Consider the following 17,870-nt stretch of genomic DNA (forward strand, 5'->3'; position numbering starts at 1 on the left):
ATGGCATGCAAAGCAATAGTATGACTCGGAGACTTCTACAAACAGGCGAGATAAAGCGAAAGATTACGCAAAATAAGGGTCGCAGCTAAGAAAGACGAAGGAGAACTGAGGAAAGGAAGCGACAATTCAGGCGGTGCTGATGCCGGCGGCCGCGTTCTGCGCCTGCTTCATGCGTTGCAGCTTGACCTTGAGCGAGTCGACCTTGCTGGCGGGCGCGGCCGCCGCGGCGACCGGAGCCGCGGATGCATTCTCGTCGACGGCGCGTAGGACGTCCCGCTTGACGTGGAGAGCCGGGACGTGCTCCGGCTTGATGGGTACGACAGCGTCGCTCGACGATGAGAGCTTGGCGGAGAGGGGACGACCGAGCCGCCGGACCGACGAGGGCGCGTCGGCATTTTCCTTGTCGAGCGGGAGAGGGGCGGCAACAATCGCGCGAGGGGCGGGAACCGGCGCATTGTCGAACTCGGTCGGTGCAGGGCGCTTCTTGCCGACGGACGACGGCGCAGGAGCGGATGGAAGGGGCGCAGTGGCGATGATGGAAGTCGGAGCAGCGGATTTGGCCGCAGCGAGATCGCGCTGCAAGGTAGCAATCTTCGCCTTGAGGCGCTCGATCTGCGCCGTGTGACGCTTCTGCATCTTAAGAGCCTGTGTGCCGATGTGTCAACTTGAAATAGCACGGCTTGACAGGCAGAAGGCGTACCTCAATGAGCTTCTCGTCCGCCTCTTCTACGTCGACCATCTTGTCCTCGAGCATCTTCTCCAGCTCGGCAACACGAACGGAATTCTCGCTGTCGCCACCGGGTGCAGAGACGGCGGCTTCCAAGGCGGCCTTGAGCCCGTCGACTTCGCCGACGAGCTGCTGGACCTGGTTCTCGGCGGCCGCCTTGCCCTGTTCGCACGTCTGCAAGGCGTCGATGACCTCCTCGATGTTCTTTCGCGACTGGTCGGTGACCTGCTGGAGGCGCGCCTCGAGGTCTCGCGCGGCTGAGGAACGAGCAAGGTCAGAATGGTCTGAGCCTGTGGCAACGAACGCGCACGCACCGTGGCTGAGGCTTGCAACCTGCTCACGCAGACCGTTTGCCTCGGCAGTGAGAGCCTCGGCCTCGGCTTGCGAGCTCGCACCGAGCTGGCGCAGCGTCTGCACCTCGCGATTCGAGTGCTCGGCTGCAGCCGCAGCCTGGGCAACGGCAGCCTGCGCCGATTCTGCCGCAGCGCGCTCCTGCAGCACGAGGCCGTCGAGCTTCTCGAGCTCGATGCGCGCCTCGTTAAGCTGTTGCCGCAGGCCCACGATCTCGCTGGCGTTGCCCTCGAGATCGGCGATCCGAGCGACTGCGTCCGCACGACCGGCGTCGGCGGCTTGCGCGGCAGCCTCCGCAGCCGTTTGTGCGTCTCGCGCCGTTGCGAGCTCCTCGCGAGAAGCGCCCAGTTGCTCCTCGAGGACAGCGATGCGCCGCTGCAACTGGTCGCGCGATACGGTGCTCTCGTCGACCTCGTTCTGCAGGCGAGTCGCGGTTGCTTCAAGCTCGCAGATCCGTAAGTCGAGTGCGGGCCGGTCCGCATCGCCAGCGTCCGACCTCTCGCGCAGCAGGGAGAGAGAGGCGTTCGTAGCCTCGAGGATCTCCTTGGTGGCGGCGAGGTCGGCGGTCGCAGCGGTCAAGCGCGACTGTAGCGAAGCGTTCTCCTCGTGAGAGTCGGCGAGAGCGGTCTCCGCGGAGACGCGAGCTTGGTCCAGCTGCGAGGGGATGCGAACGGTCAATCATGGTGGCAGGGACATCACAGCTCAGGAGGAACGTACCTCGGCGAGACGGCGCTCCAGCACCGAGGGCTCAGCGTTTGCAGCCAATAGGCGCTCCTGCTCCGCGGCAGCAAGGGCGACGTCTGCCTCGAGCTGCCGCACTCGCTCGCGAGCCTGCTCGGCTACACCTTGCGAATCAGCGAGGCGGTCCTCCGCAAGCTGGATAGCTCGCGTCGCCGCCTGCGCCTCGGCGGACAGCTTATCGAAGGCGGCGGTTGCGTCTGCGAGCTCTTGCTGACGCGCAGCAGTCTCAGCGCGAGAGTCGAGCAGCTCCTGATTGCGCTCGGCGACGGATGCGACGGCCGCCTCCAAGCGTGCCACCGCGTCATCGAGTCGCGACTGAACAGCCGCGAGCTGCTGCTCGAGGTCGCCGCGCTTGACGACCGCAGTAGCCAACTCTGCCTGCAAGGCCTCGACGTCGACGGCGACGTCCGCCTCGGCGGCGTTGGACTCGTCCGCAGCATCTTCGAAATCGTCGTCGTCTTCGATCGCGACTCGCACGGCGAGATTGAGCTGCAGAAGAGCGATGCGGCGCTCGTACTCGGCGATGGTGCCGTTTTGCGACGTGATCCTGCCAAGGTTCGACCGATTAGCAACCTCATGTGCGGCTGCGCGGCAAACTTCTCGACGCACTGATTCTGCAAGCCCGAGACGTCGGCCTTCAGAGTCTCGCAGAGCGAAGCAAACTCGGAGAGGGCGTTCTCCTGGCTCGCAGTAGCCTGCTTGTTCCGCTCCTCTGCGGTCGCGGAGAGAAGCTCTTCGAGCTGAGTAATGCGCTCGCCGGCCGTGGCTGCAATCGCCTTGTGTTGCTCGACGTCGCGCAATCCGGATTCGAGCTCAGCCTGGACGGAGGCCAGTGCGGCGCGAAGCTCCTCGTTGGCGGAGGTCGCGGCATCGAGTTCGGCTCGGGCCTGCAGTCAACATCAGCGGGATGAAGGATCAAAGTCAAAGCGGGAAGATACGTACTGAGCTGGCAGACTTGCTGGCGGCCTGAAGCTCCTCCTCCAACGTCCCTGCAGTTTCGCGCTCGGTCTGCTGCTCTGCGCGGAGCTTCTCCTCAGAAGCGAGGCGGCGCAGCGCATCCTCGACGCGGGCCTCGGCGTCCTTGAGCTGCTTCGACAGGTCGTCGATGCGGTCCTCGACGAGCTCCTTCTCGCGCCTCGCCTCCCGCAGCGCCTGCTCGACCTTCATGTTGGTCTCGCACTCGGTCTCATACGCGGCCTGCTTGTCCATCAGGTCGAGGTTGAGCGTGCTGAGTTCGCGTGCCTTGGACTCTTCGGCCTCGCGCAGGCGCTCCTGCAGCGATTCAACGCGGAACTTGGCCTCGGTCCGGGCAAAGTCGAGGCGCGAGCGCAGATCGTCGCGCTCCTCGCGCAAACGGAGGACGAGCACGGTGGGGTCGGATTCGGGCGAAAATGCGAACGATCGGTGGAGAGGAGTTGCGGGAGAGGGCGTGGCGGGAGCGGGCGTTGCCGGCGCGGGCGTGGCATCGCGAGACGCGGTGGAGACTGCAAGCTCGGCTTGCGCCTGGTCAAGCGAGTCTTGCGCGTCCGACAGGCGGTGTCGGGCATCGTCCAGCTCGGCACGGAGCTCGTCGACCGAGGTTTCGGCCGCCTCGGCGCGCTCCAGCAGAGCCTTGACCTTCTCCTCGGCCTCGAGCTGGCGTTCGAGCGCATTCGCTCGCGTGTCGCGAAGCTCCCAGCGAAGCGAGTCGAGATGTCCGTCCGTCTCGCCGACGATACGACGGAGCGACTCTACCTCGCCGACTTGTCGCTCGAGCTGATCGACAACGGACTCTTGCTCCCTCAGGCGCGCTTGCAGCTCGGCGATGTCCTGCATGGTGGCGAGCGACGCGTCCTCGCTTGCTGCGCGCTCCTCGTCGAGCGCCATCGAGACGGCGAAGAGTTCGTGCTCGACCAGATCGAGGCGCGCCGAACGGCCTTCGAGCTCGTGCAGCTGCGCATGCAGCGTCTCGCACTCGAGGCGCGACTCCTGCCGCGCGCGCTGTTCATCGTCGAGACGCTTCTCCGTTGCGGAGAGCTGCGCCTTGGCGTCCATGAGCGCCTCCTCGACCGCTGCGGCCTCGTCCTTTGCGGCGAGCACGTTGCCCTGCTCGCTGAGAACGGCGGCTTGCAGTTTCGCGATCTGCTGCTCGAGGCTTGCCGCCCGCGCTGAAGCTTCGGTACCGGCCGAAAGAGCGGCCTGCATCTCGGCTAGGCGCTCTTGAAGCGTCTCGGCTTCGGCATGAGCGGCGTCAAGCTGTTCGCGCAGAGCCGCGACCTCGGCGTCGTCGTGCGAGCGTGCGGGGGCGGCGTCGCGCTCGTCGAGGGTCGCGCGAAGCACTTCGGCCTCATCCTCGGCGGTGTGCAGCGCGGCCTCGAGTTCGTCGATTCGCGCGCGCGAGGCGGTCAGCGCCTTTTGAGCCGAGTCGAGGTCGTCGCGCGCCGTCGCAAGTGGAGACAGTTGCTCCTCGAGAGTGCGAGCGGCCGCCGCATGCTCGTCGCGCTCGGCGGAGACTGCGGCGAGCTTGTCCTCGAGCTCGCGCGCGAGCGCCTCAATCTCGGCGTGACGCTCCGCGCCCGAGCTCGCCTGAGTCAGAGCATCACGAAGGTGGGCCGCCTCGTCCTGCTGTGCGGCGAGCTGCGCTCGGAGCGATTCCGCCTCGGCAGAGACAGTCTCAAGACCTGCTGCACGGACGTTGAGTTCCTCGAGGGCAGTCGCCTTGTCGGCATGGCTGGACTCGAGCTCGGCGATGCGCAACGAAAGCGTCTCGTGCGCGGATGTGGACGCGGACGAGGTGGCATGCAGCTCGTCGGAGAGGGCGCTGGGTCGGAGCTGGTCAGTCAAATGAGACTGATGCTGGAGGTGGCATGAGACGCACATGGCTGCGGCAAGTTCTGCGCGGCTTTGGTCGAGCTGGGCGCTAAGCGCCTCCTTCTCCTCTTCGACAGCCGCCTTGGCCTGCTGAGCGGCGAGAAGCTGCGTCTCAGCGTCCTGGCACGCCTTGGACGCCTCAGCGAGGGCAGCAACGAGTTCGTCGCGTCTGCAGTGTGGGAGTCTCAGTATGCGAGAGATGGGAAGAGAAGGCGGGACGCACTCGATCTCGACAGCCTGAACCTTCTCATCGAGGTCCCGGCGCAGCTCCTCGGCGCGTCCCTCCATCTCGCGCTCCTTCCCGCGCACGGCATCCTCGATGTCTCCAGACGGGCCCTCGCGGACGGGCGACGCCTGACCCGCCTTCGCGAGGCGTTCTTCGAGGTCACGCTTGTCACCTTGGAGTGCCTCGATCTGCGCCGACATGCTCGCGAGGTCGTCCTCGAGGTCGGCCATACCCGCGTCAGCTTCCTCGAGGTCCTGCGACAGCTTGTCCCGGTCGGCCTGGAGCGCCTCGACGTCCTGCTCGAGCTGCTCCTTCGCGGCGCGAAGCGAATCGACGTCGAGAAGCTGCTCCTCGTGCCATGCGAGTTCGTGCTCGAGCTCGCGGGCGTCTTCGCGCAGTTCGTCAGCCTCCTCCTTTGCCTCGTCGAGCAAGCGCAGCAACTCCTCGCGGCTGCCCTCGTCGTTCTCGCGCTCCTCGCGCCGCCGCTCCGCCTCGCTCTGCAGGCGCGCGATGCGTTCCTCGAGCAAGCGTCGCTCGTCGCGCGCCTCGCGCACCAGCTCGTCGCGCACCTCGCGCGCTTCGTCCCGTGCGCCTTCGAGCTCGTCGCGCGCGTCGTCGAGCTCGCTGCGCAGCTGCTCGTGCTCCTCGCGGCTCGAGCGCTCGAGAGCCATGAGCTGGTTCTCGACGCGCAGGAGCTCGTCCGACTTGTGCTGCAGCTTGGTCTGCGTAGCCGTCAGCGACGACTGCAGCGTCGAGATGGTCGACTCGGCGTCATTGAGCGACGATTCGAGGGACGAGACGCTTGTGCGTGCAGTCGACAAGTCGGCCTCCAACTGTGAGACCTTCTGTGCGGAGGCGGCGAGCTGGTCGGCGGAAGGTGCGACAGAGACGGAAGTGCGGCGGGAGGCGCCGGACTTGAGAGTCGGGATGGCGGACGAGTTGTTCGAAAGGCTGGAAGGGGGACGAGCAGGGAGAGACGAGTGCGAGCCCATGACGGATGACGGGCGCCCGCCTGGCTTGGGGATGCCAGACGAGGAGGACGGGCCGGAGATGTTGGACTGGTAGCCGAAGCGGCTGCGAGTCGTCGGGCCATCGGCAGGCGTCATTGACGAGCGAGAAGGCTACGCAGACCGGGAAAGGGGAGGCGTCAGTGACGTGATTGGGACGCTTGCAGGAGTGCGAGACGCACAGGACGAGCGATCTTTGACCCGGTCGCCTTCGCCGAGTCCGCAACCTGGCTGCGATTCTCCTTTTCCTTCTCGAGATCGAGCTGAGCACGCTGCAGCTCAGTCGTCAAGGCGTGCACGCGCTTCTCGAGCGCGGCCTTTTCCTGCGCGAGTTGCGAAGGTGCGGCGGTGCGAGCGGCGTTGACCTCGACCTCTGCGCATTGTATGGTAGTGACATGTCAGCACAGCGCGAACAAGGCGGAGAACGAGCTGATCAGGCGCGTGAAGCAGTACGCACCATAAGACAGGCGCTTGATTTCGCCTTGCTGCTCCTTGACCTGCACCTCGGCGGCGTGAAGCGCGGTCTCAGCGTTGGCCTTCTGGTCCTTGAGCGTGTTGTAGGCCTGTGGGGACGGTGCATAAGCTCTGGAAAGCACTTCAAAGAGCGGGAGCCTGCCCACATCGGTGCGCTTGCGGAGGGCCTCTTCGGCCTGCACAGCCTTGTGAGCCTCGTGCTGCGCCTGCAGGGTATGTCAAGTCAGCGAAGAGCGTATCTCAGCTGCGGCAGTCCCGCAGACGCACCTTTCCGGCCTCGTCGCGCACCTCCAGCTCGAGGTCCTTCACGCGTTGTCGGAGCTTGAGGGCATCGTTGCGTTCCGAGTCGAGCTCCGTCTCGAGCTTGACCTTTGCACGCTTGAGCTGCGCGATCTCGCGGTCCTGCGCCGTCTCCTCGGCGGGGAAGGCCATCGTTTGCCCGCGAGAGCCCAAAGTCGAGCGATCAGGCGCGGCGGAAACGCGAGGGAGGGACGGGCGGGGCGGGTGCACTCGGTGTACGGAGTTGTGCAGAGCAAAGACGCGTCGACGCAGGCACTCGACGCGCAGAGAGCGCCGGGAGAGCGGCAGCGTCGAGGTCAAAACAGTCCGCCAGAGGTCGCGTCCTGCGATGAAGCAACTCGCTTCGGCCAATCATGCAACGCGTCAGACGACGGGTAGGCTCTCTAGATGCTGTCTGCAGATCAGTACAGAAGCCGGCGCAGCCCCGACATGCCGGTGACTCTCGCCCTCTCGAGACCATCGCGCTCGAAAGCGCGTGTTCCTGCACAACCCGTTCAATTACAGGTTGCAGACGTACGCCACGTCGAGCATCGGCATCGGCTTGACCCCGCGCAGCCGCGCCACCTCCTCGACAAGTTCCGGCGTGATGACCAACTCGAGGACCTGCTCAGTCTGCTCGTCGCCCTGCCCTGCCCCCTCTTCTTCCTCTCCCTCGTCCTCGCGCTTGACCTCCTCCACCGCCGCGTCTGCTCCGCCTCGCCGCCACTGCGCAAGCCCCGACTCGACGAGCGCAAACGCGACGTCGTCCGCGCGGAGGTTGACCTTCTCCGCAAGCTCGTCCAGCTCGGTCGGGAACGCGAACGACCCGTCTGCTGGGTCGACGAGCCCGTGCCGTCCCCTTCGACGGGAGAGACCGGCCGACAAGCCGGGGCGCAGCGTGAATGCCTTGGCGGGCGACGCCGCGAGCGGGGTCGCGCCCGTCGGGAGCTCGCCATCCCACCCTTTCGACCGCCGCAGGCGCTTGCGCCGCTCGCGTTCGTCGTCGTCTGCCCCTACGGCGTCGCGCGAAGTGCCGCGCTTCGTCGGCGAGGCGGATGGGTCGCGCGGCGCAAGGAGCGTGTCGATCGAGGATGGCTCGGCGCGCAGGGCAAAGATGGCGCGGAAATAGCGCACGAGGACGGCAGTCCAGTGCGCGACGTAGCCGCGTTGACCGAGCTCGGAGAGTGGTCGCTCGGGCGTGCCGGGGGTGGCGGAGAGGCGGCGCGAGAGCTCGTAGCCTTGCCGGCGATCAACATCAGAATCGGGCTGCGACTTGTGGATGATAGCGAGAACGTACTGAATTCGATGAGCAGGGTCGCCCAACCTTTCTGGCGGAAAGGCGGGAAGACGACAATGCATGCGAGATTGTAATCGTCGTACGAGATCTTCTCCTGCAGAGTGACAGAGTGGTCAGGCTGCGATGCACTGTGCGATGCGGCAGGAGACGGACCTTCGAAAAGTAGCCGAGCACCCATTCCTGCTTGCCCCACGTCTCGGTCAGGAGGTAGAACGAGAAGCCCTCGACCTGCGAGGGCGCGGATGAGTAAGGAACAGGTCGCACGTGAGCAGAGGAGACGCACGTCGAAGAACATGTACTTGTGCTCGATGAAGAGCTTGGCGAACAAACACAAGTTCTGGCAGTACAGCTGCGAGAGAGCAGCGTTAGCCAAGGGCCGCGCTCAAGATGCGGGATCAACGTACCTTGGCGACTGCGCCATCTACCTCCCAGATGCTCGTCGCACCCCGCTGATACACTCGGCGGCCGGGAGGGCGTGTGACATCGCACTCTTTCTGCGACGTTGACGAACTCCGGTCAGCTCGTAGCGCTCGATGAGTGAGTGAGCCGCCACTGCAGGTAACGCGAGAGCGCACCTGATGCGCAAGGTACACCGCCGGCAGCGCCATGTACTTGAGACACCTCTCGCACACAAACAGCCTGACCTCCTCCGGCGGGCCCTTCTCGACCGCCCGATCCGCCGCTTCGCGCTCGCGCTCTTCCCGCGCCTTGCGCGCAAGCTCGCGCTGCTGCCGCTGCGTCATGTGCGGTGCATCGGTCGACGCGGCGGTGGTGCGCTGTACTCGCTCGGCGCGCCGCTTTTCCTTGGCCGTCTCGCCTGGCGGTTTGGGGAGGAAGCGGCCGCCTTTGCCCCGCTCGGTACGGTAGCCCGAGGGCGCTGACGGACCGGGCAGAGCGCCCAGCGAGGTGGAAGACGCCTCGTGATGCGACGCATCGAGGCTCAGAGGCGGGACAGATGGTGCTGGTTGTTCAGGTCGTGCCGTAGTCTCGACGAGGTGGCCCTGAGCAGAAGGCAGTTGGAACGGGAGGTCGAAATCGTGCGAGTATTCGTCGGCTGCAGGTGCGAGACTAGAGGGAGGGCCGAGTTCAGGCGAGACGGCTTGGCCATTTGATGTGGACGCGGCGGGTGTGCCGGCGGCATCGGCTTGCGGAGCCGGGGATGAATCTGATGGCGATAGGAGGGGCTGCATGGGCGCGCCCAGCTCCGGGCTGATGACGCGCGCCGAAGTAGACGCCTCCGCATCCGTGGCGACGGATGGCGAGCCATTCTCGCCACCGATAGCAAGCGGTGCCAGAACCGGCGGGTTGCTCGCTGCTCCTGACACGCCCGTCGCTGCAGTGGGCGCGCCAGCGGTCTTCTTGCCAAATCTCCCTCCCGGCTCGCGCGTCTGATTCCCCTGCACCGCCTTGTCCGCGTTCGACGGGGGCACGCCGGGCAGCTCGTCTAGGGGATAGGGCGAAGCGAATTGTGCCTGGATCTCGTAGCCGGCGTAGACGACGCAGTCAATGCGGCGGTTCGCGGCGGAATGAGGCGCAGGCGGGGCGGGAGAGAGCTGCGAGTCCGACGTGAGCGTCGATGCGTGTCAGAGCTTGCCCGTTTGGGACAGATGAATGAGCACCTTGCTCTCGCCTCCTCGCGCGCGCTTCTTGCCCTGCGCAACGGCCGACAGTCCTCCGTTCTGTCCGCTTGTTGACAGCGTGCTCGCGGTCGATGCAGGACGCGCGGGTAAGTCAGACGCGTCTGTGAGCATCGCGAGTGGTAGCAGGAGCACAGCAAGCACAAAGCTGGGCCGGCGAGTGGCGCGCAGCGAGGTGGGCGAGGGCGAGGAGGTGGTGCTCCTCCTCGACAACTGATGAAGGTCTCCAGCACGGCAACGGCATCTTTCGCTATCAGAGAACGTTCGAGAGCTCTACGGAAGCCGGCTTGAGCTTCACAGCCGGTTATCGAGCTGCAGGAAGGCGGAGACGTTTTCCCTCACCTGCCCAGGCGGAAGAAGGCGACGAAGATGGCGATACAGTGATGCCGCGCGTCTAAGGAAATGTAGGCACAGAAGCTACAGCAGCAGGTATGACCTCGGGTAATGAGAAGGTCTAGAGGTTACAGAAAATGCGGGAGGAACGACGAGAGGCGGGCGAGACCAGTGGAAGTGTCCAGCAGCGCCTCGAAGGATCGCCTAGGGAGTGCAGATCGGGGTCTGGCATCCCTCACCGAAGTGTTCGTTGCGGTCCGAGTACTGCACCCAGGTCTGCGCAACGGGGTGACTGTCAGCTTGGTGCAAGGGAGAGTCGAGCAAGAGGCGGACGCACAATGCAGTAGCCCGACGGGAAGGCCTTCGCTGCCGCGGACCAGTCCATGAAGTTGCGGCCGATGTAGATCCCGCTGGGTTGGTTGTTGCTGCAGACAGTAGGGTCAGGAAAAGAGGCTGGGAAGCTTGAAAGAGAATGCGAACGCACAGCGACTCGAAGTGCACGCCAAAGCCCTGCGGCGTCCAGTTGCTGCCCGGGTTGCAGTACGATTGCCCGTCCTTGTACTGGGACTTGGGAATCGCCTGATAGTTGACGTGGCCGCCGTCGGGGAAGACGGATCCGGCCGGGAGCGTGACGCCCGCCGCCGAGACGGTGTAGGGCGTGCACCCGTCCGACGTGTTCGAGTTGGGTTTGCAGGAACCAGACGACGACGGCAGCGCAGTCGAGGACGTCGAAGTCGAGCTCGCCTTGGTGCTACTCGGCGAGGTCGAGCTCGAGGTCGAGGCCGAGCCGGGCACGCACTGCGAGTCTATGGTCCCGGGAAGCGAGACGTCAGCTCTGGTCGTCTCTGAAGAAGCCGGAGAATGAGAGTACGCACAGAACATGGACTGGTACTGGCAGTAGTAGCCCGTCGGGCAGCACACCTCATTCCACCAGAGGAATCCGTCGCACTGCGCGTAGGCGTTCGAGGCTGGGCAGGTCGCGGCCGAAGAAGACGATGACGGGGCTGCCGAAGTCGTGGTGCTGCTTGACGAGGTTGAGCTCACGCGCGTGATCGTGGAGAACGAGGTCGGCGTAGACGAAGGCGCGGAGGAGAAGCTCGACGCGCTCTTCGGCAGGCACTGGTAGTAGTAGTCATTGACGTAGGCGCAGAAGAATCCGCTCTGGCAGGGCGACAGTGCTGTGCCGAGGCCGCCGCACTGCTGGTAGCTTGCCACGGTCGAAGGCGCGACCGAGCTGGTCGTCGTCGTGCGAGTTGACGAGGCCGAGGACGGCGCCTGCGTCGTCGTGGTGGAGGTCGTGGGGCTCTGAAGGCATTGCGAGTCTGCATGTGCAAACTGATCAGTATATGACAATGGGCAAGGCAGTGGTCGGCAGCGACCCACAGAAAGGGTTCGAATAGGTGCAGGTCCAGCCTGACGGGCAGCACGTCGGACCCGTGTAGCCCTGTCCACCACACTGACCCCACGATGACGACAGACCTGAGCACGCAGCAGAAGGAGTAGAGGAAGGCGCGCTCGAAGTGGACGATGAGGTCGATGAGGCGGCCAGCGCCTGCGTTGTTGAAGTGAATGGCTTGTTCGAGGTGGTCGTGGTGGACGAGGTCGTGCTCGTCGTTCCGCCGACGGGTAGACACTGCGAGTCTGCGGGAGGAGAAGTGTCAGACCAGCCGGCGCAATGAGCGGACGAGGGGGCGTTCGGACGCACAGAATTGGCTCGAGTACACGCAGCTGTACCCGAAGACGCAGCACGTGTCGCCGGTCCAGTTCTGCCCTCCGCACTGCGAGTAGCCGGGGACCGAATTGTTGCAGACCTTCGGGGTCGCAGAAGGTGCCGCACTCGTCGACGTTGTACTCGAGGGCTTGGCCGACGTCGTCGTCGTCGTCGACGACGTTGTCGGCAAGCTCGAAGGAATGGGCAGGCACTGCGAGTCTGCGAGAGTGGGACGAATCCAGGTCAGCCGGGTGTCGCAAGCGCCTCGGAGGGAGAAAAGTGGCCGTACAGTACTCGTTGGAGTAGACGCAGCTGAAGCCGGAGACGCAGCACGAGTCGCCAGTCCAATTCTGCCCGCCGCACTGCGAGTAACCCGTAACCGAGTTCTTGCAGACCTTGCTCGTTGCTGAAGGCGCCGCACTCGTGGTCGTCGTCATTGTCGAAGTCGAAGCACTCGGCACGCACTGAGAGTCTGCTCATAGAGACTGTCAGCGTCCATCTAGTAGGAAGAGCCAGGAATAGGGGTAGCATACACCACTCGCTCTGGTACTGGCAGGTGTAGCCGTTGACGCAGCAAGTGTCCGTCGTCCAGTTCGGCCCACCGCACTGCTGGTACGCGCCGACGGAGTTGTTGCACACTCCTGGCTTGGCACTCGCCTCAGCGCGGCGCGCAACCTCGTCGCGCTTCTCCCAGTGCGAGAGCGCCGCGGTCGAGTTGTGCACTTGACGCGCAAGAATCGCAGGCGACGAGTGCGACGACGAGAGGTTGCGGCGGCGGCGGGTCAGGTGCGTGCGCGGGACGGGCGCGGCGGGGAGAGGGACGATGTCGGCGTTGGGATCCGGCAAGGCGGCGGCGACGGGAGAGGAGCCGAGCAAGGTCGCGAGCGCAACCAGGAGAACGACAGTCCGAGTCGCCATGACTGAGTAGCGAATGCTCAAGGAGCGACTAGGGTGAGATGTGCGAGCAAAGATCAAGTAGAGCGTACAAGTAGAAGGGAGGAGGGCGACGAGGGGGGGCGCGGGCCCAGCGCAGCAAGAAGATGGCTTCGGGGATGGCCAAGGAGGCCGTTCGGCAATCTCGGACGCCCTCCATCGTGCTGCAGATCCTGCCCCGAACGGGAAACAGTGCGCGGAAGATCAGGGACACGAGCGAGCGCGGACCGGAGCAGGCAGTTCTCCAGGAGCTTCGATGCGCGGGCCATGTGCGCGGCTCAGGGCAGTGTCTCGGACGGCGTTTGCGCCCGTTGCTGTTGTCGCTGCCGGGGCCAGAACGAGGACGACCAGCCACCCGCTCCTGCCTGTTCGAGCGGGGCACAGCCGCCCCGCCCGCTCGAGGGCAGATTGCAAGCGGTACGCTAGCCGGGTCCAGACAACGCCCGGCATGGATTCACCTCTGGCGCTGCGTGTGCGGGACTGTCACATCGGCGGCGGGATCGGCGCGCTCGGCGGAAAAGCAGATGAGGTCCCGGTGCGCGTCGGGCGCATGCGTCGGGTTGAACCTTAGCGAGTTGTGCTTCAGTCTCAGCACTAGTATCGGCGAACCTAGTGGGCAGGCCCTCGAGCGCAGGGATGGGAACGGACGGGAGGGAACCTCGAGACTGCCGATGAGGCGGACTTTCAAAAGCGTCTGCTACGCTGCGATGCGATGTTCAAATGCATGTGACTACAAGAAGAGCAAAGATGCGCGCAAGAACGACAACAAGAGACGGAGAGGCCTGAACACGGGAACGAGTGCACATGCGCACTGCTCAGCACCGTGAGCCCGCGATCACGACAAGTCGAAGCCGGCGCCCGAGTTGATGGCATCTATGCCAGAGAACGTTTTTGTCAGCAGGGGAGTGTTGAGCGGAGGAGCAAGCGAGTACGCACACAGGAGCTTTTGCCGCAGGCTTTCGCGATCCGAGTATTCAGGCAACTTGAGCAGATTGACGCAAGTCGCGCTGCGTGCAACGAGAGGCATCAGTACGCGTGTGCCCGGGTTGCGCAGAGCAGCAAGACGCACCTGGTCGGCAGCCTCGACTCGTCGTCGCCGGCCTTGCGGATCGCGAACAGCGGGTTGAGCTGCGCGAACCCGAGCAGCGGGGGCCGCTCGCACGCCGTGACGAAGCGGACGAGCTTTGCGCGCTCGGTCTTGTCGAACGAGCGCACGACGTCCCAAAAGTGCTGGATCGTCGGCGTGTTCTCCTCGGCGTCCCAGCCGCTGTAAACCGTGTTGCGCCGCAGGTCGTCAATGTCGATCGCTTCCTCCGTGCCACCTGCATTGAGATCTTAATCAGCGGCGAGTAGCAGGAGATCAGAGACGGAGGGACGCACCGACGAGGACGGCAAGCTCCGACTGGCTGAAGAGCCTCAGCCACCGCTCGTTGATGATCTCGCTGAGGCCAGCAAAGAAGGCGCGGCACTGCGGGGCGATCTGGACGTTGAGGCGGTAGTTGGACACGAGCACGATGTACTGCATCCGGTTCTCATTCGTCACGGGGATCTCGGACCCGCGCGGGATGAGGTCGATTGTACGCGAGACACCAAAGTCTGCGTCGTAGTGGAAGGAAGAGGCAGAGTCGCACCCGGTCAGTATGTCAGTTAGGGTCGACGCGATCACACTGCACGACGCACCCTCGTCCGAGATGGTGAAGTTGAGCGAGAGATCCTCCTCGACGTTGCCCGGGTAGTTCTTGAGCTTGAGCAGGCCCTGATACAGCTCGGGGTCGAGCGACGCCAGGTCGTCGAGGTAGCTTTGGCGTCCGAGCCACTGTGCCACGACAGTTCCGACGGAGTATCAGCAAGTCGACCTAGACTGTAGAAGTCGACCGAGAGCAGAAGGTCCGTCCAGACGACGCACCTTGCTCAGGAAGAAGGCCGCAAACTTGACGTTGACGAGGATGCCTTGGTACATGGCCTTGCCGAGCACGCGGCCGATGAAGGTGAACCACGCGAGCTGGTCGGGCTGCTTGGCGTAGGCGTGCGGGTTTGGGTAGAGCTCCTGCTCGGACGTGGCGAGCCACAGGCCGCGGTCCGTGTCGAATACCTCCTTCGAGAGCCTGCATTCGTCAAACGGTAAGGGAGCGCCCTGAGGAAGGCGAGAGGTGTGTACGAAAGGGAGGATACGCACGACGTCAACAGCTCCTTGAACAGCCCACCGCCGTCGATCCCACTCTCCTCCATCCCATGCTCATCAATGAACGTGATCTCGATCCGCTTCTTCAGTTCGGCGCCAAGCCCATTCAGGTGCGCATACGCATCTTCGGCGAGCCGCGTCCTGCGCACCACCGCGCGGTGCCTCGACCTCGGTCCGCCAAAGCCCGCCGCCGCGCCCTCGCCGAGCCCGAGGCGCGCAAAGTCGGACGCGACGAACTGCCGAAAGATGGCGACGCGCGTGTCGAACGGGACGACGAACGGGATGTGATTGAGCACGCCCAGCCGCGGTGAGATGAGCGCCAGCTGCCGCTTGGACGCGGCGGCGGCGGTGCTGCGCGTGCGTGACGGGCGCGTGTCGCGCATGTCGGCGTCGCCGTCGGGGCCTGAGGTCGCGGCGGACGCATCAAGGTCGCCCTCCGCTTCGAGGCGTTCGTCTTCGTAGCTGGTTTGCGCCGATATCGCGTCAGTTGTTGCGTCTGCGAGAAAGAGAGGGAGGACGTACACGGCCGTCTGCACAAAGCTCTTGAGGTCGAACTGGCTTGTCATGAGCCAGTGCCCCTCGGGCGTGAACTGCCTCCTCGAGCTGCGGGTGAGCGGGTGAGCATCTCCACGTCAGTCACGCTAGCGTCCGAATGAAAAGTCGTTGAACTAGAGAGAGAGTTTGGACGTACTCCCTCGCGTGCACCTGCTGCAAAAACCTCGTCATGACCCCTCTCACCCACTCCCACCCGCACCCCGTCCCGCCAACCTCGCCCCTCTCGCGCGCGCCCCCGCCGCCGCTCCCATCCTCGGACCAGTACATGGCGAAAGCGACGTTGCGCGCGAGCGCCGAAAGACCGACGACCTCGTCGAGCGAGAGCGGGTTGCGCCCCTGGCCCCGCGCGGCCGCTCCTCCTCCCGCCGCAGCAGAAGCAGAGGCGTAAAACTCGTCGTCGCCGAGCGTGACGAGGCAGCGGCTGTACAACTCGACGACGAGCAGCAGCACGCTCCACTCGCCGCTGTCGGCCGAGTCGCCGAGGGCGGCGAGGACGGCGCTCGTGCGCTCCCTCGCGGCCGTGAGCGCGCGCGCGAGCGGGCCCGCGCGGAGGTGCGCGCGGTACAGCTCGCGGACGAGGCCGGACGCGCTCGGCGCGTAGAGGAGGACGTGCAGCGCCTCGTCGCGCAGGCCCGGCGCCGCGACGCCACCGCGCGGGGAGGGGGACGAGGGGAGGTGCGAGAGGAGCGTGACGAGGAGGGTGGCGAGCGCGGGCCGCGTCGACGAGGAGAAGCGGTTGGACCAGGCGAGGAGCGCGACGAGGTGCTCGCGCGAGGCGAGGCGCTGCAGCGACGTGCGCGTCGAGGGGTCGAGCACGGCGGCGGTCGTGGTGGTGGCCATGGGCGTGTCGCCATCGTCGTCGTCGCCGTCTCCAGCAGCTGCCTGACCGAGAGCGCGGCGAGCACGAGCGACCGCGCGCGGATCCTCATGCTCGTCCTCATCGTCCTCGTCGTCCTCATCCCCGTCCATCTCCCTCGCGCCATCTTCTCTCGGCGCCCGTCCGACACTCGTCTCTTCCTCAACCGGCTCAAACGCGCCCTTCGGCAGTCCCCTCATCAGCCCGCTCACGACCCGACACCAGTTGCTCACATCCCTCGCAACCAGCCCCGCGCCCTTGTCCGCTGCAAGGCGCGGCGCATCGCCCGAGAGGGCGAGCTCTGCAAGTGCGGCGAGGAGGTGTGCGCGTTCTGCGGGCGAGAGGGCGCCGAGTTGGGCGGCTGCGGGCGCCGAGGCGAGGGTTGCGACGAGGTCCCACAGCGGGAAGGGGGCGATGTTGGCGGCGGGTGCGGGGGCGGAGACGGGAGGGGAGAGGAAGAGGGCACGCTGCGCGGGGGCGAGGCGCGTGGTGAGGAGGTTGGGGAGGCTGAGGAGCGAGACGGCGAGTGCGAGGAGGGCGGCGGAGCGCTCGGGAGTAGATGCGGGAAGCGAGGTGGAGGTCGAGGTGGAGGAAGGTGCTGATGGGGCTGGGAAGGCGCGGAAGGGAAGGAGGGCGAGCGCGATGGCAGGCGCGAGAGTGGGGTGGGTGCGCTGCTCGTCGGGCTGTGGAAGCGTTTGCGGTCAGCATGGGAACCATACAGAGAGCAGGCGACAACGCACAATGCTCTTGATGAGCTGAGCGATGCGCGGGTAGAGGTCGCGCTGCTCGAAGAGGAAGGCGAGGACGGCGTGCGGCGGTGCGATTGCTGGTGCGACCTTGTACCGTACGTAGTTGGCCGGGTCGCAGAGCATCTTGGTCACCTCAAGGAAGAGAGGTGACTGCGGGAGTCTACACGTCGAGTGATTAGCTTGGCTAGACTGTACGGAAAAGGCGTGAGCACGACGCACGAGGGGAAGGCGGTTGCCTCTGCGAAGAGGAGGGCGGCGAGCATGCGGGCGAGGGTAGGCCAGCTGTGGTCGGGGTCATACTCGGGTCGGAAGAGGGCGAACAAGAGGGGCTGCTTGTCTGTTTGCAGCGTACAGTCAGCGTTTGAGCCCCCACTTGCGAAGGTTCGGGAGAGGGGAGGCGCACCTGGCTGGCCCTGCCCCGGGCGGAGGATGAAGCGGCACCAATGAGCGAGTCTGCGCTGGTCGAGCCTGTTGCCCGCAGAGAAGGCGAGCGCGAGTCGTCGGGAAGCGTCGAGCGCAGTGGCGGGGTCCGGAGGAGGAGCGGAGGCGGAAGCGGGAGAGGTGGCGGCGGGCACGAGCGCGTCGTACTGTTGTCTCCAGCGCTGCCTTGTGCCGTGCGCGGCTGCCCTCCCGCGGTAAAAGGCCTGCAGTGCGAGTGCGACGAGTGAGGCGGTGTCATCATCGTCGAGAAGAGGGGAAGGGGGACGCACCTGGATGCGGAGGGCGGCGTCGAGCTTTGCGCGGTCTCGTTCGCGCTGGATGCGCTGCTGCCTGGCCTGGAGGACGAGGTCGTGGTGCGAGTTTGCGGCCGAGAGCCCGCCGAGGTTGACGGTCGGGCGGCGGGTGGGTGCGCCCGTGAAGAGCGAGTCCATGGGAGGCGAGCCGGGGGCAGTGCTCTGCTCTGCTCTGCAATCGCCACTGGAAAGATGCAAGAGACGAGGGGCGAGCGAGATGCGCGTGCG

At 65.4% G+C, this 17,870-nt stretch overlaps 4 protein-coding genes across 4 annotated transcripts; all 4 read right to left on the bottom strand.

Moving 5' to 3' along the window:
• Nucleotides 1–126: 126 nt before the first annotated feature.
• JCM10292_003469 (uncharacterized protein) lies at nucleotides 127–6,808 on the bottom strand (the record flags this gene model as incomplete). Its single annotated transcript, XM_076652030.1, has 12 exons — nucleotides 127–645; nucleotides 701–984; nucleotides 1,042–1,732; nucleotides 1,796–2,366; nucleotides 2,429–2,706; nucleotides 2,762–4,619; nucleotides 4,677–4,838; nucleotides 4,893–6,016; nucleotides 6,085–6,275; nucleotides 6,360–6,465; nucleotides 6,523–6,582; nucleotides 6,644–6,808. 12 exons carry the CDS (start codon nucleotides 6,806–6,808, stop codon nucleotides 127–129), a joined length of 6,009 nt encoding a protein of 2,002 aa, XP_076502412.1.
• A 366-nt stretch (nucleotides 6,809–7,174) lies between these two features.
• JCM10292_003470 (uncharacterized protein) lies at nucleotides 7,175–9,703 on the bottom strand (the record flags this gene model as incomplete). Its single annotated transcript, XM_076652031.1, has 7 exons — nucleotides 7,175–7,893; nucleotides 7,953–8,046; nucleotides 8,106–8,180; nucleotides 8,236–8,301; nucleotides 8,357–8,446; nucleotides 8,528–9,505; nucleotides 9,572–9,703. 7 exons carry the CDS (start codon nucleotides 9,701–9,703, stop codon nucleotides 7,175–7,177), a joined length of 2,154 nt encoding a protein of 717 aa, XP_076502413.1.
• Nucleotides 9,704–10,126: 423 nt separating this feature from the next.
• On the bottom strand, nucleotides 10,127–12,551 carry JCM10292_003471 (uncharacterized protein; the record flags this gene model as incomplete). The annotated part of the gene is made up of 8 exons (XM_076652032.1): nucleotides 10,127–10,198; nucleotides 10,260–10,347; nucleotides 10,407–10,728; nucleotides 10,798–11,244; nucleotides 11,306–11,563; nucleotides 11,628–11,852; nucleotides 11,923–12,105; nucleotides 12,167–12,551. 8 exons carry the CDS (start codon nucleotides 12,549–12,551, stop codon nucleotides 10,127–10,129), a joined length of 1,980 nt encoding a protein of 659 aa, XP_076502414.1.
• An 850-nt stretch (nucleotides 12,552–13,401) lies between these two features.
• HUL5 (ubiquitin-ubiquitin ligase HUL5) lies at nucleotides 13,402–17,780 on the bottom strand (the record flags this gene model as incomplete). The annotated part of the gene is made up of 12 exons (XM_076652033.1): nucleotides 13,402–13,439; nucleotides 13,503–13,573; nucleotides 13,636–13,888; nucleotides 13,947–14,162; nucleotides 14,247–14,382; nucleotides 14,473–14,671; nucleotides 14,743–15,351; nucleotides 15,440–16,842; nucleotides 16,900–17,068; nucleotides 17,128–17,245; nucleotides 17,312–17,552; nucleotides 17,619–17,780. 12 exons carry the CDS (start codon nucleotides 17,778–17,780, stop codon nucleotides 13,402–13,404), a joined length of 3,615 nt encoding a protein of 1,204 aa, XP_076502415.1.
• Between the last annotated feature and the right edge of the window lie 90 nt (nucleotides 17,781–17,870).

The sequence above is a fragment of the Rhodotorula paludigena genome (assembly GCF_050403205.1).
Source record: "Rhodotorula paludigena JCM10292 DNA, Rt_paludigena_JCM10292v1_ctg63, whole genome shotgun sequence".
Lineage (NCBI taxonomy): Eukaryota > Fungi > Basidiomycota > Microbotryomycetes > Sporidiobolales > Sporidiobolaceae > Rhodotorula > Rhodotorula paludigena.